Below are 24,125 nucleotides of genomic sequence, written 5' to 3'. Positions count from 1 at the left end.
TCAACTCGAATGCAAAAACCTGGCTCGTGATAAAGACGTGATCGTTTAAAACACTGCAGGACGGAGTTCCCGTCGTGGCACAGTGGAAACGAATCTGACTAGGCACCATGAGGTTTCAGGTTCGAGCCCTGACCTCGCTCAGTGGGTTAAGGATCCAGCGTTGCTGTGAGCTGTGGTGTAGGTCTCAGACATGACTGGGGTCCTGTGTTGCTGTGGCTGTGGTGTAAGCCCGCAGCAATAGCTCCGATTAGACCCCTAGCCTGGGAACCTCCATATGCCCCAGGTGTGGCCCCCAAAAGAAAAAAGACAAAAGACAAAAACAAACCAAAAAAACCAACCACTGAAGCGGGATGAGATCGAATCTGTGGTTTTCTTGTGATGGATGTTGCATGATCTAGACTCAAATGCCCCGGCATTTGTGGAAGAGGCACCTTCTTCTACTTACCAGATACTGTAGCCTCGGAACAGCCGACAGGTAAGATCAGACTCACCTTGATGTGCTCATGTTCTTGCCTCCTTTAAATCCTGGAACCAGGTGGGAGGTGGAAGCATAAACGTATAAAGGCCTAGAAACAGGCAACTCATAAAAGACACATTACAGCCTCAAGCCTACACTTGCTGGAACTTTTTTCTCTCTTCCCTGTTTTTCTGCACCATCAGGTCAAGCAATAAAGCTTTATTAGCGTTTCAGAAGCCCCTCCATGTGCACCGCAATGGCAGGGAGCGAGACTTACCTTGCCGTGGATGGATGTAACGCCTTTGAAATGTGCGCTTTGTCATTGCACCGCCCGCTCTGCATCGCTGCTCACAGTGTAGTCTCGCTTTACCTTTTTTTATTGAGGTAAAGGAAGCACCACACAAAACGCAGCATTCGTGACATTTAGATCAGGTACGTACTTCCAAAGCATCCCATTCAGTTCCAGCACGTCCTCTCACCCCCACGAGGAAAGCCTGTGCCATGAGCTGTCACGCCTCACTTCCCCAACCCCTGGAAACCGCCACTCTCCTTTCTGTTTCTGCGGATTCCAGCTCCGAGCACTTTATAGGAACGCAACGTACAGCACATGACCTGAGGCTCTGGCTCCTCAGCAGGCAGTTTGTGGTAAACGCTGGCTCTCCTCTCTTTCCTCGCTGGCCGGTGCTAACGTCCCCGATTTGGAAGGTTCTGACACTGTAGGCCGGGAGGGGAACCCAACAGTGACAAAGCTGGTGGAGCGGGGCCGCCGTCAAACTCGGCGGATGTCCCCCTCCCCCGCCCGGGCCGTGGGAAGCGCTCCAGCCCAGTGTCGGATTGAGGGCCCAGGATTCATGAACGGCACAGTCACTTGGGTATTTGCCAGGAAGTCACTCACTTCAGTCAGGGGACTGATGTTCGTTGACAAAAATATTGTGAACAAAATATGGTCCATTAAAAAAGAAAGGTAACCCCTGGCTTTTCCGGTATGGTGTTCAGTACAATTTTTTTTAACTTTAAAGTTTTTTTATCTTATTTTTTCCATTTTAGTTGATTTACGATGTTCTGTCCATTTCCATCGCACAGCAAAGTGACCCCGTCATACGTCTATATACATATCACTTGTCCCACATTATCTGCTATCCTGTTCCCTCACAAGTGACTAGATAGAGTTCCCTGCGCCATACAGCGGGAGGTTTTTATTTGTTCTACTATGGTTGATTTACAAGTTTTCACCTCCATTTTAAAAGAATTTATAATAATCTTTTTCCGTTAAAAACGCACAGGGTAACTGTAACCAAGAGCAGGTAAGGGCACGTGGCTTACGAGACCTGAGCCAGCACGCCAGTGAAGAGATGCAAGCCCAGCAGGGGCTCTGTTTTGCCAGCTGTCGTGTTAATGCACAGACCCTCACCTCTGTCCCAGGGCCTCACTGGGACGCAGGACGGAGCCGCCGGCTGCCCCAGGACAGGGACCCTGGCTTCAAAAAAAAATGCCTGTTACGTTCGTTTTATTTTCTTTCCTGCCACTTGGGAGTGTCGCTGATATATTAGTTTCTGGAGCTCTAGGATTGCTCTTTTGACATTCAACCATCCCTGGAAGCTCCAAAAGTCGCTTCACTGAAGGGGAAAATGAGAACAGGGTTGCCTGCCTGGAGGTCGGGCACCAGGCTGTTGGGCTGGACGCACAGGGAGACGCCGGCCTTGCAGCTGCAGGTCAGTACAAGCGACACGCGGGGAGGAACGCCGTGTGGGCCGGGTGCCTGGCCCTGGCTTTGGGAGGCTCGCTTGTTGCTACGAGAGCATTCTTCTTCCTGGTCCCTCTTCCTCTGGGCTGGGAGGTGTGTTCATTTCCAGGGCACATTCTTACTGCTTTCTTTGCAGCCGATCCTTCCTTATGAAGTGTTTGTCTGCTGGCGAATTGTGAGAGAGACTCGTAGGGCAGAGGGCTGCAGGTGCTGCCTGACGCCCTTCATCTCTACGAGCCAAGGAGACACGGGAACTTCCATTTGCCCCCCGCCCCCCGACGGCTCTCCTTTCTCTCGTTCCTGAGGGCATGCAGGTGGATCAGCTCAGTGGTGTCGTGGATAAGTTTCCTCTTCACCGAGACGTCTGTTGGACAGGCCAGGGACATGGCCGGGCGGCAGCTGACCTCTAACAGCCACCAAGTTGTCACCAATCAGAATATCCAATCCAAAGAACTCGAAGAGCTTGGCCGAGAAGGGGGCCGAGGGCGCGATGGCCACAGCATGGTGAGTATTACCACGTGGCTGATTTTCGGCCACGGAGGCCGGCGGTCCACACCGCAGCTGCACAGGTACAAGAAGCAGCGGCTGAGGGTCCACTTGCAGCCGCTGCCGCCCACCTCCTTGACCTGCTCATACGAGGCCCCAGACTGACTGATGCTGCTGGCGGTCAGGTGGGCGTAACGGTTCTGCAAGTTACTGAGGTCAAACTTCTCCGTGGCAAAGCGCACCAGCCCTTCCCGGTAGACAGAGATGGTCAGCGGCTTAAAGCCAGTGACACGAACGTGGACGCGGAGGTCACATTTGTACCATCCCACGAGCAGAGGGTGCCAGATGTACTTCTGCATCACGGAGGTTTCCGCAGAGATCAAGTCTTTGCTGTCACTGAAAATGATTATTCCGCTCCCTTGAGACAGCAGGGCAGCCTTAAATCCAGTAGCTGCGCTGGGCGCCCAGCACCTGCTTCTCCATGAAGTACCGGGCCACACGCTTGCCGTAGTCAGTGGGCATGACGCACGTCAGGGGCAGGAACTCGTAGAGGGGGGAGCCGTACAGCCGCTCCATGTGCTTCATCTGTTTGGCCAAGTGGTCCCTCCTGGTGAGCTCGGTGGTGCCCAGTAGTGGTTCAGGCCCTGCCAGGGCTTGATGTGGGCGTGCTCGGCCATGCGGAACGAGGATGCCCACACGTACAGGTTCCAGTTCTCCCTGCTCTGCTCCCACTTATCGAACTTGTCCCAGCCGCACTCTGGGAGGACGCCCTGCACCACCTCCGGGGTGCTCTCATTGACCCAGACCACCAGCGGCTTCAGGACGGCCCCCAGAGCCTCACCGTCTGCCATGGGGGGTGGGGTGGGGGAGGGGGCTTCCTTTTCTAGAAATGGATGATCGGAAAGGCAAGCGTGAGAGGCTGGCCCGAGAGGGAGCTTTCACCCGAGAGAGCATGTCATGAGGTTGGCCACGTGGTCTGTGCCTTCCCTGCTACCCAGTCCCTTTCCAAAGGTGCCCAGCTCTGCTGTTACTATAGAAACAGGTCACCTCGTAGGAGTTCCTGTTGTGGCTCAGGGTTAATGAACCTGACTAGTGTCCATGAGGATGCACGCTTGATCCCTGGCCTCGCTCAAAGGGTTAAGGATCTGGTGTTTGCTGTGAGCTATGGTGTAGGTCACAGCTGTGGTTCGGATCTGAGTGGCTGTGGCTGTGGTGTAGGTCACAGACGCCGCTCGGATCCCAAGCTGCTGTGGCTATGGTGTAGGCCGGTGGCTGCAGCTCCAGTTTAACCCTCAGCCTGGGAACTCCGATATGCTGCTGGTGCAGCCCTGAAAAGCAAAAAAAATAAAATAAAAATAAAAGCTGGAAACGATGGTTCTACGTAATTAGCAAGGGTCTTATTGGATTGGGAAGTTTAAGGAGCATGGGCCAGGCCCTGTGACGGCCCCTAGTGCCTACCTCATAGCCCCAGGCCCTGGGGTTTTCAGAGGCCTGGTTTGTTCAAATACGTGGCCATTTACAAGAAAGAGCTGGAAAGGAAAATATGAGTTTTTAAAAACTCATTATGCAGTGACAATGACTGAGGATTATGCCTCACATTTTATAAGAAAAGCAGGTTCAACATTTTTCTGAACTTTCAAAGAAGGAAAAAACAAGATCACGGTTGAGAAATATCGAAACTGATGCCGTGGCGTCATGTGTCACGAGGACCCGGAAACAGGGTGAACGTCATCGGAGCCTCTCGGGGGAACAGGTCAATCTTCCGACTCCCGAAACAACGGGCTCCCCAGGAATCCCAGGCTCAGGGATTCGACAGTGGATTGCGACTCGTTGCTTCCACAGTGTTTGCCTTGCTCATGCGTAGTTGCTCTCAGAAGGCGACATAAATACCTCAGTCGATGGCAGCTCTGTCGTGTTTGGGAGATTCCAATGGACACAGAAGGAGTAATTGTGACATGTATGGAACTCTCCGGGAGGCCAGTTTGGATAAGGAAGGAAGGGGGCAGGGGGCGCCCGGCTTGCTCACCCACCTTTTTCTGCACGGGGGAGGGTCCCGGAGGAGGGAACCCGTTTCCCAGTCTGAAGCCACCTGTAGCGAGCGGCCGCCGCAGAGCTGAGGGCTCAGCAGGCCAGGTCGGGGTCCCCCGAGGCGTCTAAAGAGCTGTGAGCAAGAGCAGCAGCGAGAGGAGCGTGCGCCCCCGGGTCCTCACCGCCCTGACCAGGACCAGACAGAGGTCATGCACCTGGAGGGTGGCCGAAAACGTCCGTCTTAGTGAACAACACGGCCCGGGAGCTCTGCTCCGTGACTTGTAATAACCGACAAGCGAAAGTAGCTGCATGGGTATCACTGGGCTGCACGCGTGAAGCTAACTCAACAGTGTGATTTAACTGTACTTCAGGTAAAAAATTCAGTCTTGGGAGTTGCTGTAGTCGTGGCTCAGCGGTTAACGAACCCGACTATAATCCATGAGGTGGCCGGTTCGATCCCTGGCCTCGCTCAGTGGGTTAAGGATCCGGTGTTGCTGTGGCTATGGTGTAGGCCGGCGGCTACAGCTCTGATTTGACCCTTAGCCTGGGAACCTCCATAAGGCTTGGGTGCCACCCTAAAAAAAGCCAAAAAAAAAAAAAAAAAAAGAAGAAGCAAATAAATAAATAAATAAAATTGGATCTTTGCCATTTATTGTGATGTTTTCAGACTGTCCAATGGAATTAACCTGTATTTTAAGCAGCGTGTTGTGTGCGCGTGCGTGGGGATGGGGGTGGGGGAGGTGGGGTCAGATAATTATGGAAGCTGGTTTAAATGAAGTTAAAAATGTTTCTTGGGAGTTCCTGTTGCGGCTCATGTGGGTTAAGAAGCCGACACAGTGTCCCTGAGGTTGTGGGTTCAATTCTGGCCTCGCTCAGTGGGTTATGGATCCGGCGTTGCTGTGAGCTGCAGGGTAGGTTACAGATGCGGCTCGGATCTGGGGTGGCTGTGGCTGTGGTGTAGGCCGGCAGCCGCAGCTTGGAATCAACCCCAGCCCGGGAATTTCTACACACCCAAGGTGCAGCCCAAAAGAAAATAAGTCTCTATTCCGCTATCTCCCCAACTTGTTTGATGGTGGCACCCTCTCCAAATGTGCTGACACTGGTTAGCATTTCACGAACCAGCCTAAAAAACCCTGGATCGCACAGACCAGGCGGAGCCCCGTCCGGTTTCTGGCGAGCTCCGCCTCCTGCCCCCGGGAGTAGAGCTCTCCTGGCCTGGAAAGAGGCGAGGTCCTGCGCGGGCCTGTCTCACCTGGGATCAGCGCTCAGGACAGGAGCCCGCCTCCCTTGCACTGCACAGGAACAGACACGGGAGAGGCTGCCCCCAGACAGGTCTGCCAGCCTGCGTGTCCTCCTTCCTGGAGCCCAGAAGGCCGGCGGCTCATCCTGGATGGGGAGGGGCATCCTCGGAGGCCCGGGGCCTGGCGGGCTGCTCCTGCAGGGTACCCACTGGCCTCGGGCCCCATTTCAGCTAAGTATCCCCTCTCCTATGAAAATTTCCCTGAGAAACCAGACTTCTCAATAAAGTTCTTCCGGAGCTGCTGAAATGCCCTCCTCCCGCCCGGGCCCGACTTACAGGTGCCAACATCAGCAAGTAGTTCTGTTAAGAAAAGCATATGGGCCAGGGGTGTAGCGATTAAGAGCAGGATGGGGACGAAGTCTGAGGTCCTTGTGTGGGAGGAGGGCTGTGGGCCGAGGGGCAGGGCCAGCCAAGGGCCCTTCTCCATCCAGCAGGGACACTACCGTGACACTTCTCATGGCGTCCACCCCTCACCTGGAAAGGAGAGTGGGCTATTTTAATTTTTTTATTATGTAAAATCTATTTTATTATTATTATTTTTAAAGATTGGGCTCTTTTTAAAGCTGATGCAGCTTCCCCGATATGCTAAGCATGGTGGTGACATTTGCTTGGGGCAAAGATGGACTCGATGGAAAAGAAATAAAAGCAAAATGCCTTCAGATTTTTGCTCCGAAGCGGCAGGGCCTCGGTCCTGACCTGAGTCAGTCCCTGTCCCCCCAGGAGAGTCCCTCGTGTCTGAAGGTGAAGGTGTCCGTGGAGATTTTCTTTTTTTTTTTTTTTTTTGTCTTTCTCTCATTTTAGGGCCGCACCTGCAGCACATGGAGGTTCCCAGGCTAGGGGTCCAATTGGAGCTACAGCCACCAGCCTATACCTCAGCCACAGCAAGGTGGAATCCAAGCCACGTCTGTGACTTACACCACAGCTCATGGCAACGCCGGATCCTTAACCCACTGATCGAGGCCAGGGATGGAACCTGCATCCTCGTGGATGCCAGTTAGGTTTGTTAACCACTGAGCCACAACGGGAACTCGAGATTTTTCTAATAAGGTGAACCCTATAATGAAATAATAATGGAATAATTTCTTCCTTGGCCTTCGCAGGTGGGGGAAGAAGCCCTCTGCCCCTGGAGGGTTGGGACAAGAGGCAGGACCCGGCCAGTGGGGGCTCCGGCTCCATGTGAGCAGAGACCCAAGGGCTGCCAAGGAGCCCAACGTGTGGCTCAGCCTTTGGGTCATAGATTGACCTTTTTTCTTCATTTCAACCACAGAGAAGCACTGTTAAGCACAGATTGTGTATCTGATTCCTATGCCTTTGCTCATTTCTGCCTAAAATCTCCCCTCCTTTTTCTAGCATCCTATGTCTGCTTGGAAACCAGGGGACGATACAGCAGTCTCAACCCTCTTGGCCCCCAACCCAAAACTCAGTGGAAAATTCTAATCCCAGTTAAAATAAAACTACAGAACTGGACATTTTACCAGATAAACATTAGATCTTTGCTGCTTCACCCAAGTGGCCAAGTGCTTGATTGATAACTAACTATATAAATATTTAGGAATTTGAATTTCTAGCCTGTAACACAGAGATGTACGGGGGAGAGAACCGATGAAATGACTGATAATACAATGAAGTTAAAGATGCAAATAACTTACAAAATTATAGCAGTCTGGGATATTTTACGTACAGGTGAGGAGTCCTGCCAATTCGAATTAATCGATGCTTCTAATATATACTTTAAAATATTACATTGGACACACTGCTGTCAGCTTAAAAAGGCAAGAGAGGAGTTACCCTGGTGGCTCAGTGGTAATGAACCCAACTAGTATCCATGAGGACGTGGGTTCAATCCCTGACCTTGCTCAGTGGGTTAAGGATCCCGTATGGCTGTGGCTGTGGCGGAGGCCGGCAGCTGCAGCTCCAGTTTGGCCCCTGGCCTGGGAGCTTCCATATGTCACACATGTGGCCCTAGAAAGCAAAAATATTAAATTACATGACATAAATAAATAGGCGACAGAATGTGTAATGTTATACAAATACGTGAAATACAAATACATAGATCATAAAAATGTATTGTTGTTCATTGTTTAAGACTCTTTACCGCTCACCCAGGGCAGAAGCTGAGACACCTGTCCTCTTCATTGTCTGAACGTTAAGAACTTTAAGCTTGAACTGAGACCAAATGGCTCCATTGGCAGAGTGATCTCGGAGTGTCCGCAGACGTTCTGCAGAGAAGCTATTAAACATTCTCTGCGCAGCCGGCCGACTTTATCTGGAACCACAGGTGTCAGCTCCACTGGGCAGATGCATGGACCCTCATGACCGGCCCTGAAATGTGTTAAAGGATTATTCTATTAATAGTACGTAAACCTCCCAAGGTCACTGCCTAAAATGACAATGTACCTGCCGTCATATTGATAACGTCACACTCTCCCGCTGGCATCTCCAAAGCGCCGCAGGTGGGAGGCTGCGGGCTTCAGGAGAGGTGGGCAAGGGGCACCTGGAGCGGCCTGTCCTTGACAGGTGGGGGCCCCTCCCCTGCAGACGCTGAGGCTGCTCCTTGCCCACAGGCATTCCTGGGGATCCAGGTCAGCCTCCGTAGGAAACTGCTCCCCAGACCCCCGCCCCAAGAGAGGGGTCCCCTGGCCACAGGTGCTCTGCCTCCGTTGAGTCCTCAGCTCCGGGTCAGGGCGTGGCACCCAGCACGGCGCTTGAGCTCTGGCCTGTGACCCCGCAGCCCCGGACGTCACATCCTCCCTGCGTGTGCAGAAAACCCACAGGAATGTTCCTAAGGTGCAAGCCCTCATCTGGACAGAAAATGCAGCAGGCCGCACTGCGGGTTCAGCTAAGCTGTGTGAGAGCCAGAGGCGCCAAGGCCCGGGTAACCTGTAACATGCTGCCCAAGACACACGTTTCCAAGGAGTGCCGCGTCTTCCGTGGGTCCAGCACGGCTGACTTGCCCGGGGCACGAGCAGCAGCTGGAGCAGCCCGACCCTGCAGGAGCCACTTCCAGGCACAGGGTTCTGGGGTTTCACAGCCTCTGGGAGTGGGGTTCGGCCCTGGCCACGCTCTCCTGGCTTTTGGGGGAAGTCTCCCCTTCCCACACCCTGATGGTGCTGCTGGGCACGTGGGGCGGCGGGGCAGGGGAGTCAGCCGGACCACCCCTTATCCTGTGGGATGCCCCCGGGGGCCTTGCCTGTCCGGCGAGGCTGAGCCCTGCACAAACCCTACGAGGAGGGGCTGACTCCCAGCGCAGCGGATTGCTGGTTCTCACGCCTTCCTCCTTCCAAAATAAGTTCTCGGACAAAGAAATGGGAGTTTTTTCAAATTCACACTTGAGTTTTCAGCACAGTCACAGCTCAGAGGACACGCTACTCCGGGCAACGTTCCCTTTGAACTGGGATCCAGCGAAAGGATGCAACCATCTCATTCAAAGCCATGCCCTTCGGTCCTCGATGAAGGACAAGAGGAAAGATTCTGGGGGCAGGGGGAGGGGTTCTTGTCGGGTGACCCTGAACCGGATGCTGCAACACACAGGGTTCCTGGAAGACCAAAGTCCAGAGCCAGTTCCCCTAAGGATGCCCGTCCATGGACGGGATCAGTGCTTCTCTGAACCGATGATATACACACAAGATGGAAGCCGTAAAGCCGCACGTTTCTCCAAAACGCCTTGATGTTTAGAATTTCAGAAACTAGATCTCTAAATATTTCCCTGCCTCTATTTTTTTTTTTTTCAGGTCCACACCCACAGCATATGGAGGTTCCCAAGCTAGAGGTTGCATCGGAGCCGCAGCTGCTGGGCTGAGCCACACCCACAGCAATGCAGGATCTGAGCCATTTCTGCGACCTACACCAGCATCCTACCCACTGACAAGCAGATCGACCTACTCCTCATGGATCCTAGTGGTTTTCTGCTGACCATGATAACCCCTGCCTCTATTTGGAATTACTGGAGATTTATGTTACAAAGCCTTTATTTTCATACGTCCTTTGTGCAAATGTGACTTTAGCTTCTTTTTGTTTTGCTCTTAATAGTCTCATCTTCAATCACACTGCAAATATACATATATTTTTAAAATGCCACCTTGTGAATGTAACATGCACACCCACAGCTGATACTTCACCCTGCTTAGTACAGAGATTTTCAAACTGAGAGGTTAGTTGTTCAGACGTATAAAATATTCCATTTTTATCAAGTGGGGACAAACAGCAGCTGGAGGCTCTAGTGTAATTGTTTCGATTGTGAAGCCAGTTTGTGGAGAAGAGTCCACTTCAACCATTTGTCTTCGAAACGTCACCGTCTCCATCTCCTTCCTGATGCCCGGGGTTAGCTTACGGTGTGACTTACAGATTATACAAAACATAAAATGCTTCTCACGTTAAAAAAATTACCTGTATATCATTTGCCCTTTTTTTTTTTTTCTTCCTTAGGGACGTGCCTGTGGCCTACGGAGGTTCCCAGGCTAGGGGTCAAATCGGAGCTGTAGCCACTGGACTGCAGCACAGCCGTAGCAACACCAGATCGGAGCCACATCTGGGACCTACACCACAGCTCACAGCAATGCTGGATCCTTAACCCACGGATCAAGGCCAGGGGTCTAACCTGCGTCCTCATGGATACGAGTTGGATTCGTTTCCACGGAGCCACAAGGGGAGCGGCCTGCCCTATGTTTTAAGTTGGCCAACTCAGTAAGAGCTCCTATAGACAACCTATGTTGTGTCTGGAAACGAATACGGTACATCAACTGTACTGTGACAATAATTCAAAAAATAAATAAACAGTTCCTACATGCTCTACATGCACCTTTGGAGAAAATTTTACTCCCAGAACAATCTTTCATTATTCTAAGTCAGAGCCTTGGCACCATTTTTTGGTGTTAGCGGTAAGGAGAGTTCTGTCTTATCAGTGAAGACTTCAATTGCCCGAGGGCCAAGGCCACGTCTAGTCACACCTTTTGCCCCAGACTCTGAGCACGAGGTCAAGCATCAGTCAGTGAACACGGGTGGAAGGGAACTAATTTGAAAGGAGAATTCTACCGCAGTCCCAGGATTTAAGAGACCGAATCTGTCCAAACTTTACAAACGAATACAAGAAGACAGTGCCTTCTGCCTCCTGGGGGTTTGCAGGCATAGGCGACTGCCCCCCCACCCCCAGAGGGCCACATAGCACCCAGGGCCCTTAGGTCACGGGCACGGGGCGTCCTCAGCCCTGCTCAGCCCCCGCCCCATCCCAGCCTCACTTCCCAGCCCCCCTTGGAGGGTCGGGAGTCCGCACCAGACATTCGCTGTGGCCCAGGCCTGAGGGCTGGGCTGCCTCCTGCCTCTCCCGGCCCCTCCCAGCCCCCTCGCAAAGCCCCCCTGCCTGCCCTTCCTCTCCTGCCCCCCCCCGCCCCCGCCCACGCCGCTCCAGACTTACTTCTGGGAGAAGACTGTTCTCTCCTGCATCACAGCCGTTTAGAGTCCCCGGGAGACCGCCTCTCCCCGGCATCCCTCACTTCTGGCAGCCCTTGGCTGTCCAATGGCTGTTCAGGTGAACTCAGGACAAGCCCCCCACTGACAATGGGCTGCATCTAAGCTCGGCTCCGCCCTTTGGTAATGTCTGTGACAGAAAACGCTTGTCCCTATCTGTCCTTGTGCAGCGACAACGCCCCACAGAGTGGGCTACACGTATTTCCCGGACTGACAGCCGGCTGGAGCACACCCACCCCCGCCCCCCGAGGGCAGGCGCAGGGGACAGAATGACAGGACGCATCCTCACTGTTCCTGGTGGCCCTGGCCTCTGCTGCCGGGGTGGGTGTGACGTCCAGAGGTTGGTCCCCGAGCCGGCTTGCTCACCTCGAGCCTGGCTGCCTGGGCAGCCCCGAGCAGGGTGGGCTCAGCGTGGAACCCAGTGAGGGGCACAGGGCCCAGGCTGCCCCCTGTCCCCTAATGTTGCAGCCGCTCTCCTCACAAGGGGCTCTGGACCCCGCCAGGCTGTGGACGCCAGCATCCCTTCTCCATGCTCAGGAGGGCTTTCCTCCTTCCAGAAGGCCCCTCGTGGCCAAGGGCTCAGCAGCCCTGTCAACTAAGCCCCGAGGACTCAGAAGAGAAGCCGGGGGCTCCCCTGCAGCCTCCTGGGGTCTCCTTGAACTTCGCCCGAGTGGGACCTCAGAACATGTTATTTCTACATAAAAACAGTTGAGTCTCCAAAATGAACCTTTTTTACTTGTTTAAGCCGTATTTATACCAGAGACCGAGTGGGACCCACTGTCCAGCGTGGGCTGAAGGCTGCCCCCAGGGTCTCGCCCCGTTTTCCTGGGCCCGTGGGCCACGCCCGTGGCCTTCACGGCCTTGACCCAAGAGAACCGCGGGGCGTTTCAAAGCAGGAGCCTCACCCTGGAATCTCCGCTCTCAGCCCTTAGGGCTCTGGGGTGGTGTTACCCCTGTTGACTTTTGTTTACAGTTTCCCGCCACCTACTTAATTATAGACACTGTTACAGCTGCTCGGGACCAGTAACTGGCTTCATGTGATGGTAAAAACTGCAGGACTCAAGGGCTGGAGACTGAACCATCGCAAGGTTCTAATTAGCACACCAGGAATAAAAGCCATACGCGGAGTGTCGCCTAGGAGGCGTTCTTCATTTTCGGTTTCCCACGTTCCCTCGTTAATCATGTATTGTTGATCCTCCAGCCACACATGCTGGTAAATTTTGTAAAAACGAGGCGGAATTAAGTCTTCAGACGGGGCAAACAGAGGGCGTGTTTGGCAAGGACTCAGCGCCGTGCGCAGCGCAGCAGAGAGGCGATCCCGACTCAGCGAGGGCATGTGGGCCCACGTGGCCTCTGAACACTTGACACATCCTGAATTTGTTCAACAATGTAAATTTTTCCTTCGAGTCGAGGTGGTCGCCTGGGCTTCCAAGTCTTCAAGCTTAGCCTCGGCCTGGGTGTCTGGGCTCCGAAGGGAGGGGGCTGCCTAAGTGGGGGCGGCCTGGACGGGCTCCCGGACAAGGAGGACCACGCGGGGAGCCCTGACCTGAGGGTGACCATCGGTGTTTTCCAGAGTGAGCAAACTCGTTCCTCCAAACTCTTTCTTTTCCACGTTCAGCCTCCTTAGGATGGCTTTTCTGAATTTCCCTCTGGCTTCAGTTCTCTCTGTGGCTTGAGTTCTCCACGGATCCCAGGCCTCCTCAGACATGGAAAGGCTTAGGGGTGGCTCGGTGGACACCGACCGCACACATTTTGGATTTGCGGTCAGAACCGCGGCTCAGAGGTGCATCGCGCACACGGCCGTGCTGATCCAGGACCACCGCCCACGGCCGAAGCCCACCAGTGACGTGGCCCTCAGGAGCGCACGCTATTTACAGCGTCCGTCTAAGCTCAGCTTCAAGTGCGGATGCCTGCTCTTTGCACCAGACACTCGCAACTTTCACATCTCCTCCGATAGGCTCCTGAGGAAGCTGGGCGCACTGTGACGTTGAAATCTAGAACGTTGGTGGAGACCCATGATAGAATCTTCACGCTTACGCCCCAGTCCCACCCCAAGACCCACGCCCCAGGGGGCCGATAGAAAGAGAATCCCATCTACCAGGCCCGAGGGAGGAGACGGGAAACCGCGTGGTCACGGGACCCGGGAAGTCTTTCCCGGCCCCAAAGATCTCCCCAGGCAGCGACCAGGCCACGGACACTTTGCCAGTTAACGTTCACTGAAAACCGAAGCTCACACAGCCCCTGGTCCCCTGGAAGGATGGGAGGTATTTGCTCACAATGGGCTTGTACATACAACCATTGTCCCTTGGTACTGCTAGAAGGATGTACACGAGCCAGGTATTTTCATGATAAACACTTGAGAGAGACACGGGTAAGTATGTGCGTGAAGTGGATCTATGGTGTTGGGGGCTGATGCCCTTGGAGGAAGTGACGGGCATGGGTCCCCAGGGGGACCCAAGCGGGTTGCGGTCCGGGCTCTGCAGTGTCACTCTCTCAGCTGTCCTCCTGCATCTCACTGGTCACTTTTCTCCCAGCTCCTCCTCCTCTTCCTGACATCCAAAGCCTGGAAAGTGCAAGGATTCAGACCCCAGAACTTCGCTTTCCTCCGCTCAGAGCAGAGAAGAATGATTTTCTTTCAAATTCCTAGATACAAGGCTCTTCCTCCCAAAGCAGCCTGGTAGGGAAGCTTTGGGAGGCTTGTTTTGTTCTTGTAAGGAAATGGAGGAGAAGAGATGAAGGAGCGCTGCCCTGAGAGTCAGACTGATGCGCTAAAGGCGTAACGAGCTGGCACTGAGCCGGAGGAGGTGGGCGGGAGCGTCACCTGGCGGGAGCATCTCTCTGGCAGTGCAGGTGAGTGACTGCCCCTTGCGCGCCGCTGTTCTGCCTGCCCCTCCCGCCAGGGGGCGCCGTGACACCTTCCTTCCGGCTTCGCGCCGCGCTGCGCGGTCCGGTGCCCGCGTGTCAGGACACGCGGTCCTCACCTCCTAGAGACCCTTCAGGGTGCTGAGTCCCAACGGGAGGAAAGGACAAGGAGGAAAACTACCCAACTGCTGCTCCGGACCCAGACTCCTTCAGCTGTGGGATCTGACTGCTTTCCCACCGTCACGCTTGGGAGGGGACAGGCAGGGGACAGATCCATTCTCAGAAGAGCTTCCAGGGCCAGCGTGGGAGGAAGGGCGCCTGACTGCCTGATCCAGCCAGGTTGCTGCCTCGGGGGAGCAGGGCAGTTTTAAAAGGTTTCCCATCTAAAGTGAATTTTGAGCGCAAAATTTAGCCCAGCAGGAGGAAAGGAATATTTTTTTTTTGTCTTTTGTCTTTGTTGTTGTTGTTGTTGTTGTTGTTATTGTTGCTATTTCTTTGGGCTGCTCCCGCGGCATATGGAGGTTCCCAGGCTAGGGGTTGAATCGGAGCTGTAGCCACCGGCCTACGCCAGAGCCACAGCAACGCGGGATCCGAGCCGCGTCTGCAACCTACACCACAGCTCACGGCAACGCCGGATCCTTAACCCACTGAGGAAGACCAGGGACCGAACCCGCAACCTCATGGTTCCTAGTCGGATTCGTTAACTACTGCGCCACGACGGGAACTCCGGAAAGGAATTTTGATGACTGCAAAGATGCAGAAATGTAAGGTAAATTTATACTATATTTTTGGGGAAAAAGAACGAGGGGCCAGGATGAGACAGGACCAAATCGCGGAGGGTCCTGTGTGCTGGGCTAAGGAGTCGAGTTTCACCCTGAAAGAAAGTGACCGTCACTGGTGGATTATGAGGACATGAGGAGCAGAAGCAGCATGTGATTCTGACACTTGAAAGGCTGGTGTTGGGTTGTGAACCATCGGAGACCACAGAGAGAGGGGCTGGGAGGTTTCCCCCCAGCGAAGCCAGCGGGGGTTGGTGACAGGCGGGAGGAGCTGGCCGGGCAGCTGGGCGGTGCTCAGGGCGGCTCCTCAGGGGAGAGGGTGGGTGCTGGGCACAGAGGCGTGGTCGGGGGGCTGGTGAGAGAGAGCCGGGCCTGGAGCCCCCGAGGTCAGGAGCCCTGTCTGAGGAGCAGCACAAGGGTCCATCTCAGTGGCCAAGCCACCAGGGGAGGGGGTGGAGAGGGGCTGGCGTGGGATGCGGAAGGGTCACTGTCCACGTCCGGGACTTGGCGGAGTTTGCGGCCAGGAAATCTGAGGACACCCTCGGCCGAGGTGTTGGCGCCCAGGAGCTCCGGGCAGAGCAGTGCGACAGTGATTGGCTTCGGCCTGGCCCTCCGCTTGGTTCTTTGGCTAAACGGGGGTGGAACTGTTGTTATTTTTATGTTGTTTCCTGGCCTCCAAGGGGCAGTGACAGCATGAGATGTCACTTGTCATGAGCTGCGATAACAACAATAATAAATGGTATTTAATGCCAGAAATTCTTTCTGAAAATGTACTTCATATGCCATTAATTGGTGAAGCGAGCCAGCTGCTGCAGGAGCAGAGAAATCACATGTCAGGATCTGGGCTGGACTCGCACTGGCTGCACATTCAAATACTTTAAAAATGCTGATGCCCAGGCTCCACCCCAGGCTGGACGGCTGGGTCAGAGGTCAGGGAAAACAAATGCCCGCCAGCCGTGAGGACAGAACCAGGCAGTGGTCTTGCAGAGAAAGCGGTCAAGGGCCCCAGGCGGTGGCGGGGGCTCCCCTGCAGCGTACAGGCCGTTTCCCAACAGGACACGCCCCAAAACGGACAGCTGGTTACCCCGATGCTTAGCCGGGCCTCTGGGGCGGGCAGGCACTGGCCATGGATGTGTCCTGGCTGCTCTGCGTGCAAAGCCTCACCCGACCACAGCCCCGAGGACCGAGACGGGCCCTGGAGCTGTGACAGAGCTGGAGAGACAGCTTTGCAGGGAGGTTGCTATGCCACGTGCTTTAACTCTGATGTCTGAAGGAGAGAACCAGGCGGCTTGGGCCCCGAGGACTGGCGGGGAGGCACTTTGATGAAGCAGCTCAGGGAGGCGGGAGGTGGGAGATGGACTGGATGATGGGGAGAGAGGCGGGGCCTGAAAGGGGTTGAGTGGCTGGGGGAGCAGGTGCGGGGGGTGGGGAGGGGCTTTGAGAGAGTGTCTGGAGGGGCCTGGAGGTGGGCTCCAGGTGCAGAGAAGGTGTGACCTGGGCTGGAAAGGGCCTCCGTCTGTCAGAGCAGCTCCCCGGGCTCCTCCGAGCTCCCCCTCCAGCCACGTCAATACCCCTTTATGGTTTAGGACCTAAAAAATTATTCTTTTAGTTTAGTTTTCTCTTTAGGGCGGCCCACGAGGCCTATGGAAGTTCCCAAGCTGGGGGTCAAATTGGAGCTGCAGCTGCCGGCCAAACCACATCCACAGCCACAGCCACAGCCACGCGGGATCCGAGCCCCCTCTGTGACCCACCCCACAGCTCACCGCAAGGCTGGGTCCTTAAGACCCTGAGGGAGGCCAGGGGTCGAACCCCCATCCTCAGGGGGAGAACGTCAGGGTCTTAGCCCGCTGAGCCACAGCAGGAACTCCGGATTATTCTCTTTTCAAACACTGGCAGGCCTCCTCTTCTCCAGCAATGACTAGGAAGGGCTCTGCGATCCTTTTCACCCGCTTGGCTGCCGGGGCCCCTGCAGGACCGTGTGGAAAGTGGAGGAAATGCCGGCAGCCGCAAGCCCAGGTTGCTGTCGCGCTCGCCTTCCCTTTGTCTGCGTCTAACTTTGTCGTCTCTCCCGTTAACGTTCCACTTTCCATAAGCCTCTAGTTTTTAGGAAACGTTTAAATAACTCGTTGTGATGTGCACTCATTTCCTTATAGGTTTAAAATCTCGCCCACATTAATTACTCTGAGCAAGCAGTAAAATCTGCGTTTGCTCCTGAGCCCTGGGAGGTGGCCCGAGAGGTTTACGACTGCTGGAGCCAACCCAGCGGAGCAGCTGAGACTAGCAGCACCTCCGCTGGCGTTCAGAGGTGGACAAAGCGCTCTAACCTGGGGTGCGGGGCTCCTCCTCCTCAGCCCGCCCGGCCGTGTTTCGTGATAAGAAGCCTCCGTCTGAACCGTCCCTTATGAAGCGGGAATCTTCCCTTGGAGCAAATGGAATTCTAAGAGCAAGAAAAATTCACCTGCTCTCTGCCACAGTTCAGCCTTCCCAGGGCAGGGCTTCCGTGATGGGGGAGCCGCCCCTCAGCCCTCGGCCGCCCCCTCCACCCAAGTGGAGACCAGAGACCTGAGGATTCTGCCTCTGCCCGCGCACCAGGGCACACGCCCGAGTTCAAGGCCCCTCGTTCTTGAGTGTCTGCTGGGTCATCAGCAGGAGCCCTGGGGGCGGAGGACCCCCAGCACTAGCACCAGGCTCTGAGGGACCATCCTGAGCACCTAGCCAGGGCCTTCGAAGCCAGGCTGTCCAGGCCGCGCAGCTCAGGCTGGCACTAGCTGCACGGAGCCCGCCTCAGGTCAGCCTGTGCTGGTGGCCATGGAGGCCACCTCCGCAGCCTCCCCTGAATCAAATAAATAAAGTAAACCCAGGAGGCTTGCAGTGTCCCGGTCTCTGGGCTGTGATCTGGGGACACAGTTGGACACGTCCTTGCACAGGTGTCGCCAGGCTCCGGCCCTGGGTCCTTCCTGCTGGCCCCTCAGCCCTGGGCACACTCCTGCAGTCCTAGGAGACCGGCCCTGAGGGGTCGGGGAGGTCCTATCTGTGACCGCTGGGAGGTGGCCCAGGGCCTCCTGGGAAGGGCCGCAGGTCCCAGCTAGGACGGGGCCTCTCAGGTTCATGGGCTCTGGGCTGAGTGATCGAAGCTCAGTTCTGACTCGGGCTGCGTCCAGGGCCCCACAGGGTTTATTTACGGAATCCTGACCCTCCAGGCTGGTGGGCACATGCCAGCCTCCCTTGGTGAAGGCCTCCTACGCAGGTGTGCCCAGAGCATTGACCTGAGCCCCGCGTTGTGGGTCGTCCACATGGGCACCTCCTACAAACCTGCAGCATCAGGGGCTGGCAGGACGGGCAGGACGGCAGGAGGGGAAAAAGAGTGTCACAAAATTTCAAGAATGCAGAGGCTCGGTTTTGTTGGTTACCGAAAAGTCCCAGAAGCTACAGATCATTTGGATTTAGGAAGATGAAAGAGACCAGCTAGAAGCCTAAGAGCAGAGACCGCAAGGAAAGAAGCAGGAGGTTAAGAGAAATACTGGACAGTTAGTTGACTTGGGCTGAAATGGATGTACGGCTGGAGGCAGCCAGGACGAAATCACCAAGTCCTGGGAGGTCGTGGTCCCTTCAGACCGTGACCTTGACATGGGGGAGCCTCGGAAGGGGCGGAGCTGCGGCATGGGGGGCGGGGTGGGGCGGAGGGAGGGTCTGGCCCCCGCAGGAAGGATGGGAAGTTAGGGAGCAGAGAGAGACGGAGGGGGCAGGTTTGTGCCGGGCCTGGAGTGAACGAGTGGAGAAGGCCCAGGGATGGACCGAGTTTCATGGCGAGGCCATGAATGGGTTCATCGTTCTTCTTGTTTGGTTTTCTGGCCGCCGCGAGCAGCAGCTTGTTGCAGGATCTCGGTTCCCAGAGCAGGGATTGAACCCAAGCCATAGCTGTGAAAGCACTGCATCCTAACCACTAGACCACCGGGGAACTCCCCACTATTCTTCACATTACTGGTACACAATAATTCAACAAACGTGGTTCACCACTCAGCACACCGGACGTGGGAGGGCTTTAGATCCGGCAGGGGAGATGCTCACACGAAAACCCAAGGTCAGAAGGTGTGTGTCCCCCTGGCCGGAAGCACAGCCCGGATTGGCTGGATGGCAGGGGCTGAGGGCAGGAAGGCGTTCAAGGTCCAGGAAGCACATGAGCAAAGCCCTTGAGAGGGGCTGGCCGCCTCCTGGGGGGCCTGAGAGGGGCTGGCCGCCTCCTGGGGGGCCTGAGAGGGGTTGGCCGCCTCCTGGGGAGCCTGGGCCGGGCTGAAGGACTTACCTCGGAAAAATGAAGCCTGGGAAGGGTCTAAACAGGAGTCTGACAGGTTTGCTTTGGGGCTGGAGGAGGGCCGGGTGGGGCGGGGGCTGCCCGGGGACATGCGGGCATCTCCTCAGGACCCGAGGAAAGAGGCCTTGGAGAAGATCTTGGACCGAGGAGGACGAGCGGGGTGAAAGGAGAAAAGAGAAAACCCAGGGAACGCTGTCCAAGAGGGGCCAGGGGCGGTGGGGCCTCAGGAAACGGCTGGGCTCCGGGCTCCGAGAAAGGCCGTGACCCCGTTACCAGGTGCTCCTGGGCCTCTGAGGAGGAGGAGGAGAAATAGGAAAGACTGGGGGATGCAGGTGCCGCTGGCCAGGTGGGCAGGGCCTGGACAGATGGGCCTGCTACCAGGTCATGGTGTTGCTGGCCTGTTGGGTCGTCTCCTGTTAGGAATTATTTTTGTCATCTTCCAAGATCTGCAAAATGCTAATTTGATAATTTGATGACTTTTATGTGTGATCGAGGAGTACTTAAAATAATAGCATTTGGACAAGAGTTAAGTCCATGATATAATTGCATTTATTTAAAAATTTATAAACTCCAGGAGGCTGTCACGGACTTTCCTGGATGTCAGCTGACCTTTCCGTAAAATGACAGTGTTGGGACCGCATTTTAGAAGCAGCCTTCTGATTCCAGGAGCCACCACAACAAGAGCATGAGTCACTGACCCCACGAAGCTAGGCAAGTTCTCACTGGCTGGCTGTACCCTCGGCTGCTTCTTCGGTATCTGAAATCCACTGATTCCTCAGGTGTCTTCTCGATTTCTGCGGATGGGATGGTGGGCTGAAAAACGCAGTGGCACGGGACAGAAACGTCGCATAGAAAGGAAATTTCGTTGAAGTGGCTGTGAAGAATCAGCTGTAAACTCTGCCACGTCTCAGGTCAAAGCCCCGAGGATACGCGCTGGGGTCCTGGACCTGGGAGTCTGCTCCGTCACATTTTCGTCTGCGTTTCTTCCGCCTCTCGTAGTCTGGGCTGCCCCGGGGCGAGCGGCCTGGCCGCCTTCCGGGCCTCCAGGTACTCGACGGTTCCATAGGCCGCCATGGCCAGACTCAGGACGGCCAGGAGGATGTAGAGCTTGACGCTGACGCAGAGGAAGGTGCTGTAGCCGAAGGCGACGACGAAGCCCAGGGCCTCCCACAGGCGGTAGGTGGCGAAGGCCGCCTCCTTGTTCTTCTCAAACAGAACCCCGAAGAGAGCTGCAGGGGAGGGGGGGATGCGGCAAATGCGCTGGAACCCCTCCCGGTGCTGCAGGGAAGGGTGCAGCTCCCACACCCACTCCCCCTGAAGCCAGGACCTTCCTACGTATTTATTAAAAAACAAAAAAAATTTTTTTACACTTTAGGAGGCTGTGGATGGAGCTGCCAACCGTCCCTCACCCCAGGGTTACTTAATGACTTTTTGAATTGCACGGGGCCTGGGATCGAACCCGAGCCACAGCAACAAGAAGCCAAATCCTTAACTGCTAGGCCACCGGGGAACTCCAGGAAAATAGGAGGCTTCCACGGTGAGGACGTCAGCAAGTGAGCTACATCTTCCAGCCGGGAGGAGCCAGCCTCCTCTGCTAAGAACCAGAACTGATCAAAGAGCCCTGGCGGGAGGGGGGTTGCGGCCCAGCCCCGCGCTTCGCAGGTCGCAAGAGCAAGGCAGAGAGACGCGCTCGGCTTGTGTGGACGAGGGGAGAGGCCCGCGCCCAGGGTCGGGAGGTGAAGGCAGAGGAGGGCAGCGTTTTCCGGAGCAGGACGTTCGTGCCCGCACGCGGGGCACGTGTGCAGTGTGGATGTGGGGATTCGGTCTGAGATCTGGGGCCTCCCACCCCAAGACTTTAGGGTAAGAGTGCCCAGCCTGGCCAGGTTTAACCCTAAACCTTCTGGGGCCCCAGAGCCCTAAATGCCAGATGGAGAACTTGACATCCTCTGAGTCTGATTCTAAAACTTGGCCCCTGTAGGGAAGCAGCCTGCGAATTCAAAATCACTCGGGGTTTGGGAGGCAGGAGGGAGGGAGGGCCGGGGAGCCAGCTGTGCTTCTGGACAAACAACAGGGACAGAGGGAAGGCCCCTCCCTGTCCCCGTTCCCCTCCCCCACAGCTGCATCCAGGAGAGGCTGGATCCGAGCCGGCAGAGGGAAACCTGGGGGAACCCACTTGCCCCCATTGGGCATATGACCCAGTCTGGGGAGGAGATGCCAGCCAGTCGTAACTAAACAAAGTCTGGCTTTTTGAGAAATTATGATCTATTTGCTATTTTAATCCAAACATAAAGAAAGCAACATGTGAACTGAGTCAAATTCCAACAGTTACGGACAAGGTGGGCAGAGGGGAAGACATTGAAGAGAAAAAATGGTTCAACGATTCTGAAATCACAGGTACGCTCGGGTGGACCAAGTGAGTTGTGTGGTACACAGAGCAGAGACCAGGTTCGCACCGGCAAAGGAAGAAGTTCCAGGTCAGCAGTGCTGGTGGGCGGGGGATGGGGCTGGAATGAACCTGCGGTGCTCGGACACCAGCGTGAGCGTGAGCTCCTCTTTGTCTAATGGATGGATGGATGGATGGAGGGATGGACAGAGGGGTGGATGGACAGAGACGTGTGTGTGTACACGGGCCAGCATGCACAGGGACAACTCGTCACTCTGCCCCAGGGAGGGCTGGACGCCATGTCGTCTCGGGAGCTGGGAGCCTGCCCAGCACTCAGATCTTGCTTCCGAATGTCACTCTCCAGTAATATGCACTCACCGTCCCTGGAGAAATGGCTAATCCAGGGCCAGTACAGGACAGTGACCAGATGAGCCTAAGCTATTCTGGAGCGCCTTAAAGTAAACAGGTGCTTTACTAAAAAAAAAAAAAAGAAAAAATTGAGAGTTCCCATCATGGCACAGAGGAAACGAATCCGACGAGGAACCATGAGGTTGTGGGTTCCATCCTTGGCCTCGCTCAGTGGGTTAAGGATCCGGTGTTGCTGTGAGCTGTGGGGTAAGCTGCAGACAGGCTCAGATCTGGTGCTGCTGTGGCTGTGGCGTAGGCTGGCAGCTGTAGCTCCGATGAGACTCTTGCCCTGGGAACCTTCATATGCCGCAGGTGCAGCCCTAAAAAAGGACAAAAAGGCAAAAAAAAAAAAAAAAAAATAGATGGAGAGTGTCACAAGGACGCAGGTGCCATCGTGCAGGATCCCAGTGGCCAAAGCTGGGACAACTGGAGCAATGTGATACACGAGGTGGCATTTAGCTTGTGGCCCAAAGGACGCAGTGCACACCTGAGCCCATGTGATGGAGCTGAATTCTTGAGTCAGGAGCTGAGTACCCTGGGGAGAAGCTGTACGTATTCCCTGTGGAAGAATGATGCTTGGCGCACACATGGCTCCTCTTCCGGGAGGTGGGATTGGTTATAGGACCCTAGACTGTAGGCGCGGTGACAGGCTTCCAAAGGCTTGACGGTGGAGAGGGAAGGGTGCCGTGGTGTGGGAGGAGTCGGACAGACCGAAGGTGGACCTGGGACCAGGACCCACACCTGCGACCAGGTGTGTGCTGTCAGGGACCCCGTGACCCGGTGATGAGAAGGACGGGTCACTCTGCGTCCTCCTCCCCCAAACCCATAACCGGCCCCATCGCCGGGAAGCCTCAGAGGAGCCCAGATCAAGGGTTGATTTACAAAGCACCTACCGGTGTTCTCCCAAAGCTCAAGGTCATCCATACGGAGAGGAACGGAAGCTGGCACAGACCAGGCGAGGGACATGAGACGATGTGTGGTATGGGGCCTGGGGGGCTGGAGCACAGGAAGGGTGGTGGGAGGAAGCTGAAGGCGCTGAATAAGGTCCAAAGGCTTGTTAGGTACCAACGCTAATGTGTTGTTTTGACAAACGCGCCGTGGTTTTGTGAGATGTTCCCACTGAGGGAAAGAGAGGGCATGGTGCCTGGGAGCTCTGTCCTGTGCTACAGCCTCCCTGCCGATCTAAGGTTATTCCAAAATAAAAAGATGAGTTAAAAAAGAAGACAGCCTGCTCCCAGCCTGACCCGGGGGAGAAGGGACCGTATGCTGATCCTTGACCTCGGAGGACAGGACGCAGACAAGTCCTGTTTGATTGGAAAAGACAGGATACACGAACCACGCCTGGGAGGGAAGCCAGATGGTCTGAGTTTATCAACCCCAAACAGCCCCTTTGGAGCTGACAGGGCAAAAGAGTATTTTCAGACCAGACACTCCAAATCTCAGACGCGGGCCCTGGCGCGCAAGGGTTGCCATGGCAACCGCCCATCTTTCAGGAACTGTCCTCAGGGATAAACAGAAAGCAGCCCAGAACAGCAGCTCCCACGGCTGGTGGGATCCCGGGTCTCGGTGGGAAAACAGCGCCGTTCAAGCCGAATTCGGCCCCCAGAAGGCGGGGCCCGGATGGTTCCAGCACTGGGTTTGCCTCTATATTGGACAACCGTCGCAATCAGTTTTTAAATTGAGACGCGATGATTGAAAAGGAGGGTTATAGACTGTCCTGAATTGTATTCAGTCTCATTATCTAGGGAAGCAGACGGCTCACGGATTGTCTTAAAAGAGACGCAGTCATGGAGAACAGGGTTAGAAATCCAACCTGCGACTGAAAAAGCAAAAACAAGACACCGCTGGACTTGGGAGGTGGCGAAACTACACGAAATCTCCAGCTTTTAAGAATAGAGACGGT

The 24,125-nt window shown here is 55.3% G+C and overlaps 2 protein-coding genes across 17 annotated transcripts in view; both read right to left on the bottom strand.

The window, feature by feature from the left end:
• On the bottom strand, positions 267-3,808 carry TTLL2 (tubulin tyrosine ligase like 2). Its single transcript, XM_021073678.1, is given in 7 exon segments — positions 267-2,042; positions 2,045-2,287; positions 2,449-2,618; positions 2,620-2,696; positions 2,699-3,128; positions 3,130-3,316; positions 3,319-3,808. Coding segments are annotated over 7 exon segments (1,416 nt in total). The 5' UTR covers positions 3,539-3,808; the 3' UTR covers positions 267-1,953.
• The window catches only part of UNC93A (unc-93 homolog A (C. elegans)), a 49,355-nt gene continuing 33,242 nt past the window's right edge, over positions 8,013-24,125 (bottom strand). For 12 of the 16 annotated variants that reach the window (XM_021085952.1, XM_021085948.1, XM_021085895.1 and 9 more), the window contains one exon: positions 19,958-20,660. In XM_021085952.1, the coding sequence (XP_020941611.1) occupies positions 20,395-20,660 (266 nt within the window). In that variant the 3' untranslated portion in view covers positions 19,958-20,394. Of the gene's footprint in view, positions 8,338-17,175; positions 17,214-19,957; positions 20,661-21,689; positions 22,289-23,305; positions 24,042-24,125 lie in introns of those variants that run through there. The other 4 variants (XM_021085956.1, XM_021085965.1, XM_021085961.1 and 1 more) reach the window with 4 other exon arrangements.

Source organism: Sus scrofa, chromosome 1, assembly GCF_000003025.6.
Source record: "Sus scrofa isolate TJ Tabasco breed Duroc chromosome 1, Sscrofa11.1, whole genome shotgun sequence".
Taxonomy (NCBI): Eukaryota; Metazoa; Chordata; class Mammalia; order Artiodactyla; family Suidae; genus Sus; species Sus scrofa.
This window is presented reverse-complemented; position numbering and strand designations above follow the sequence as displayed.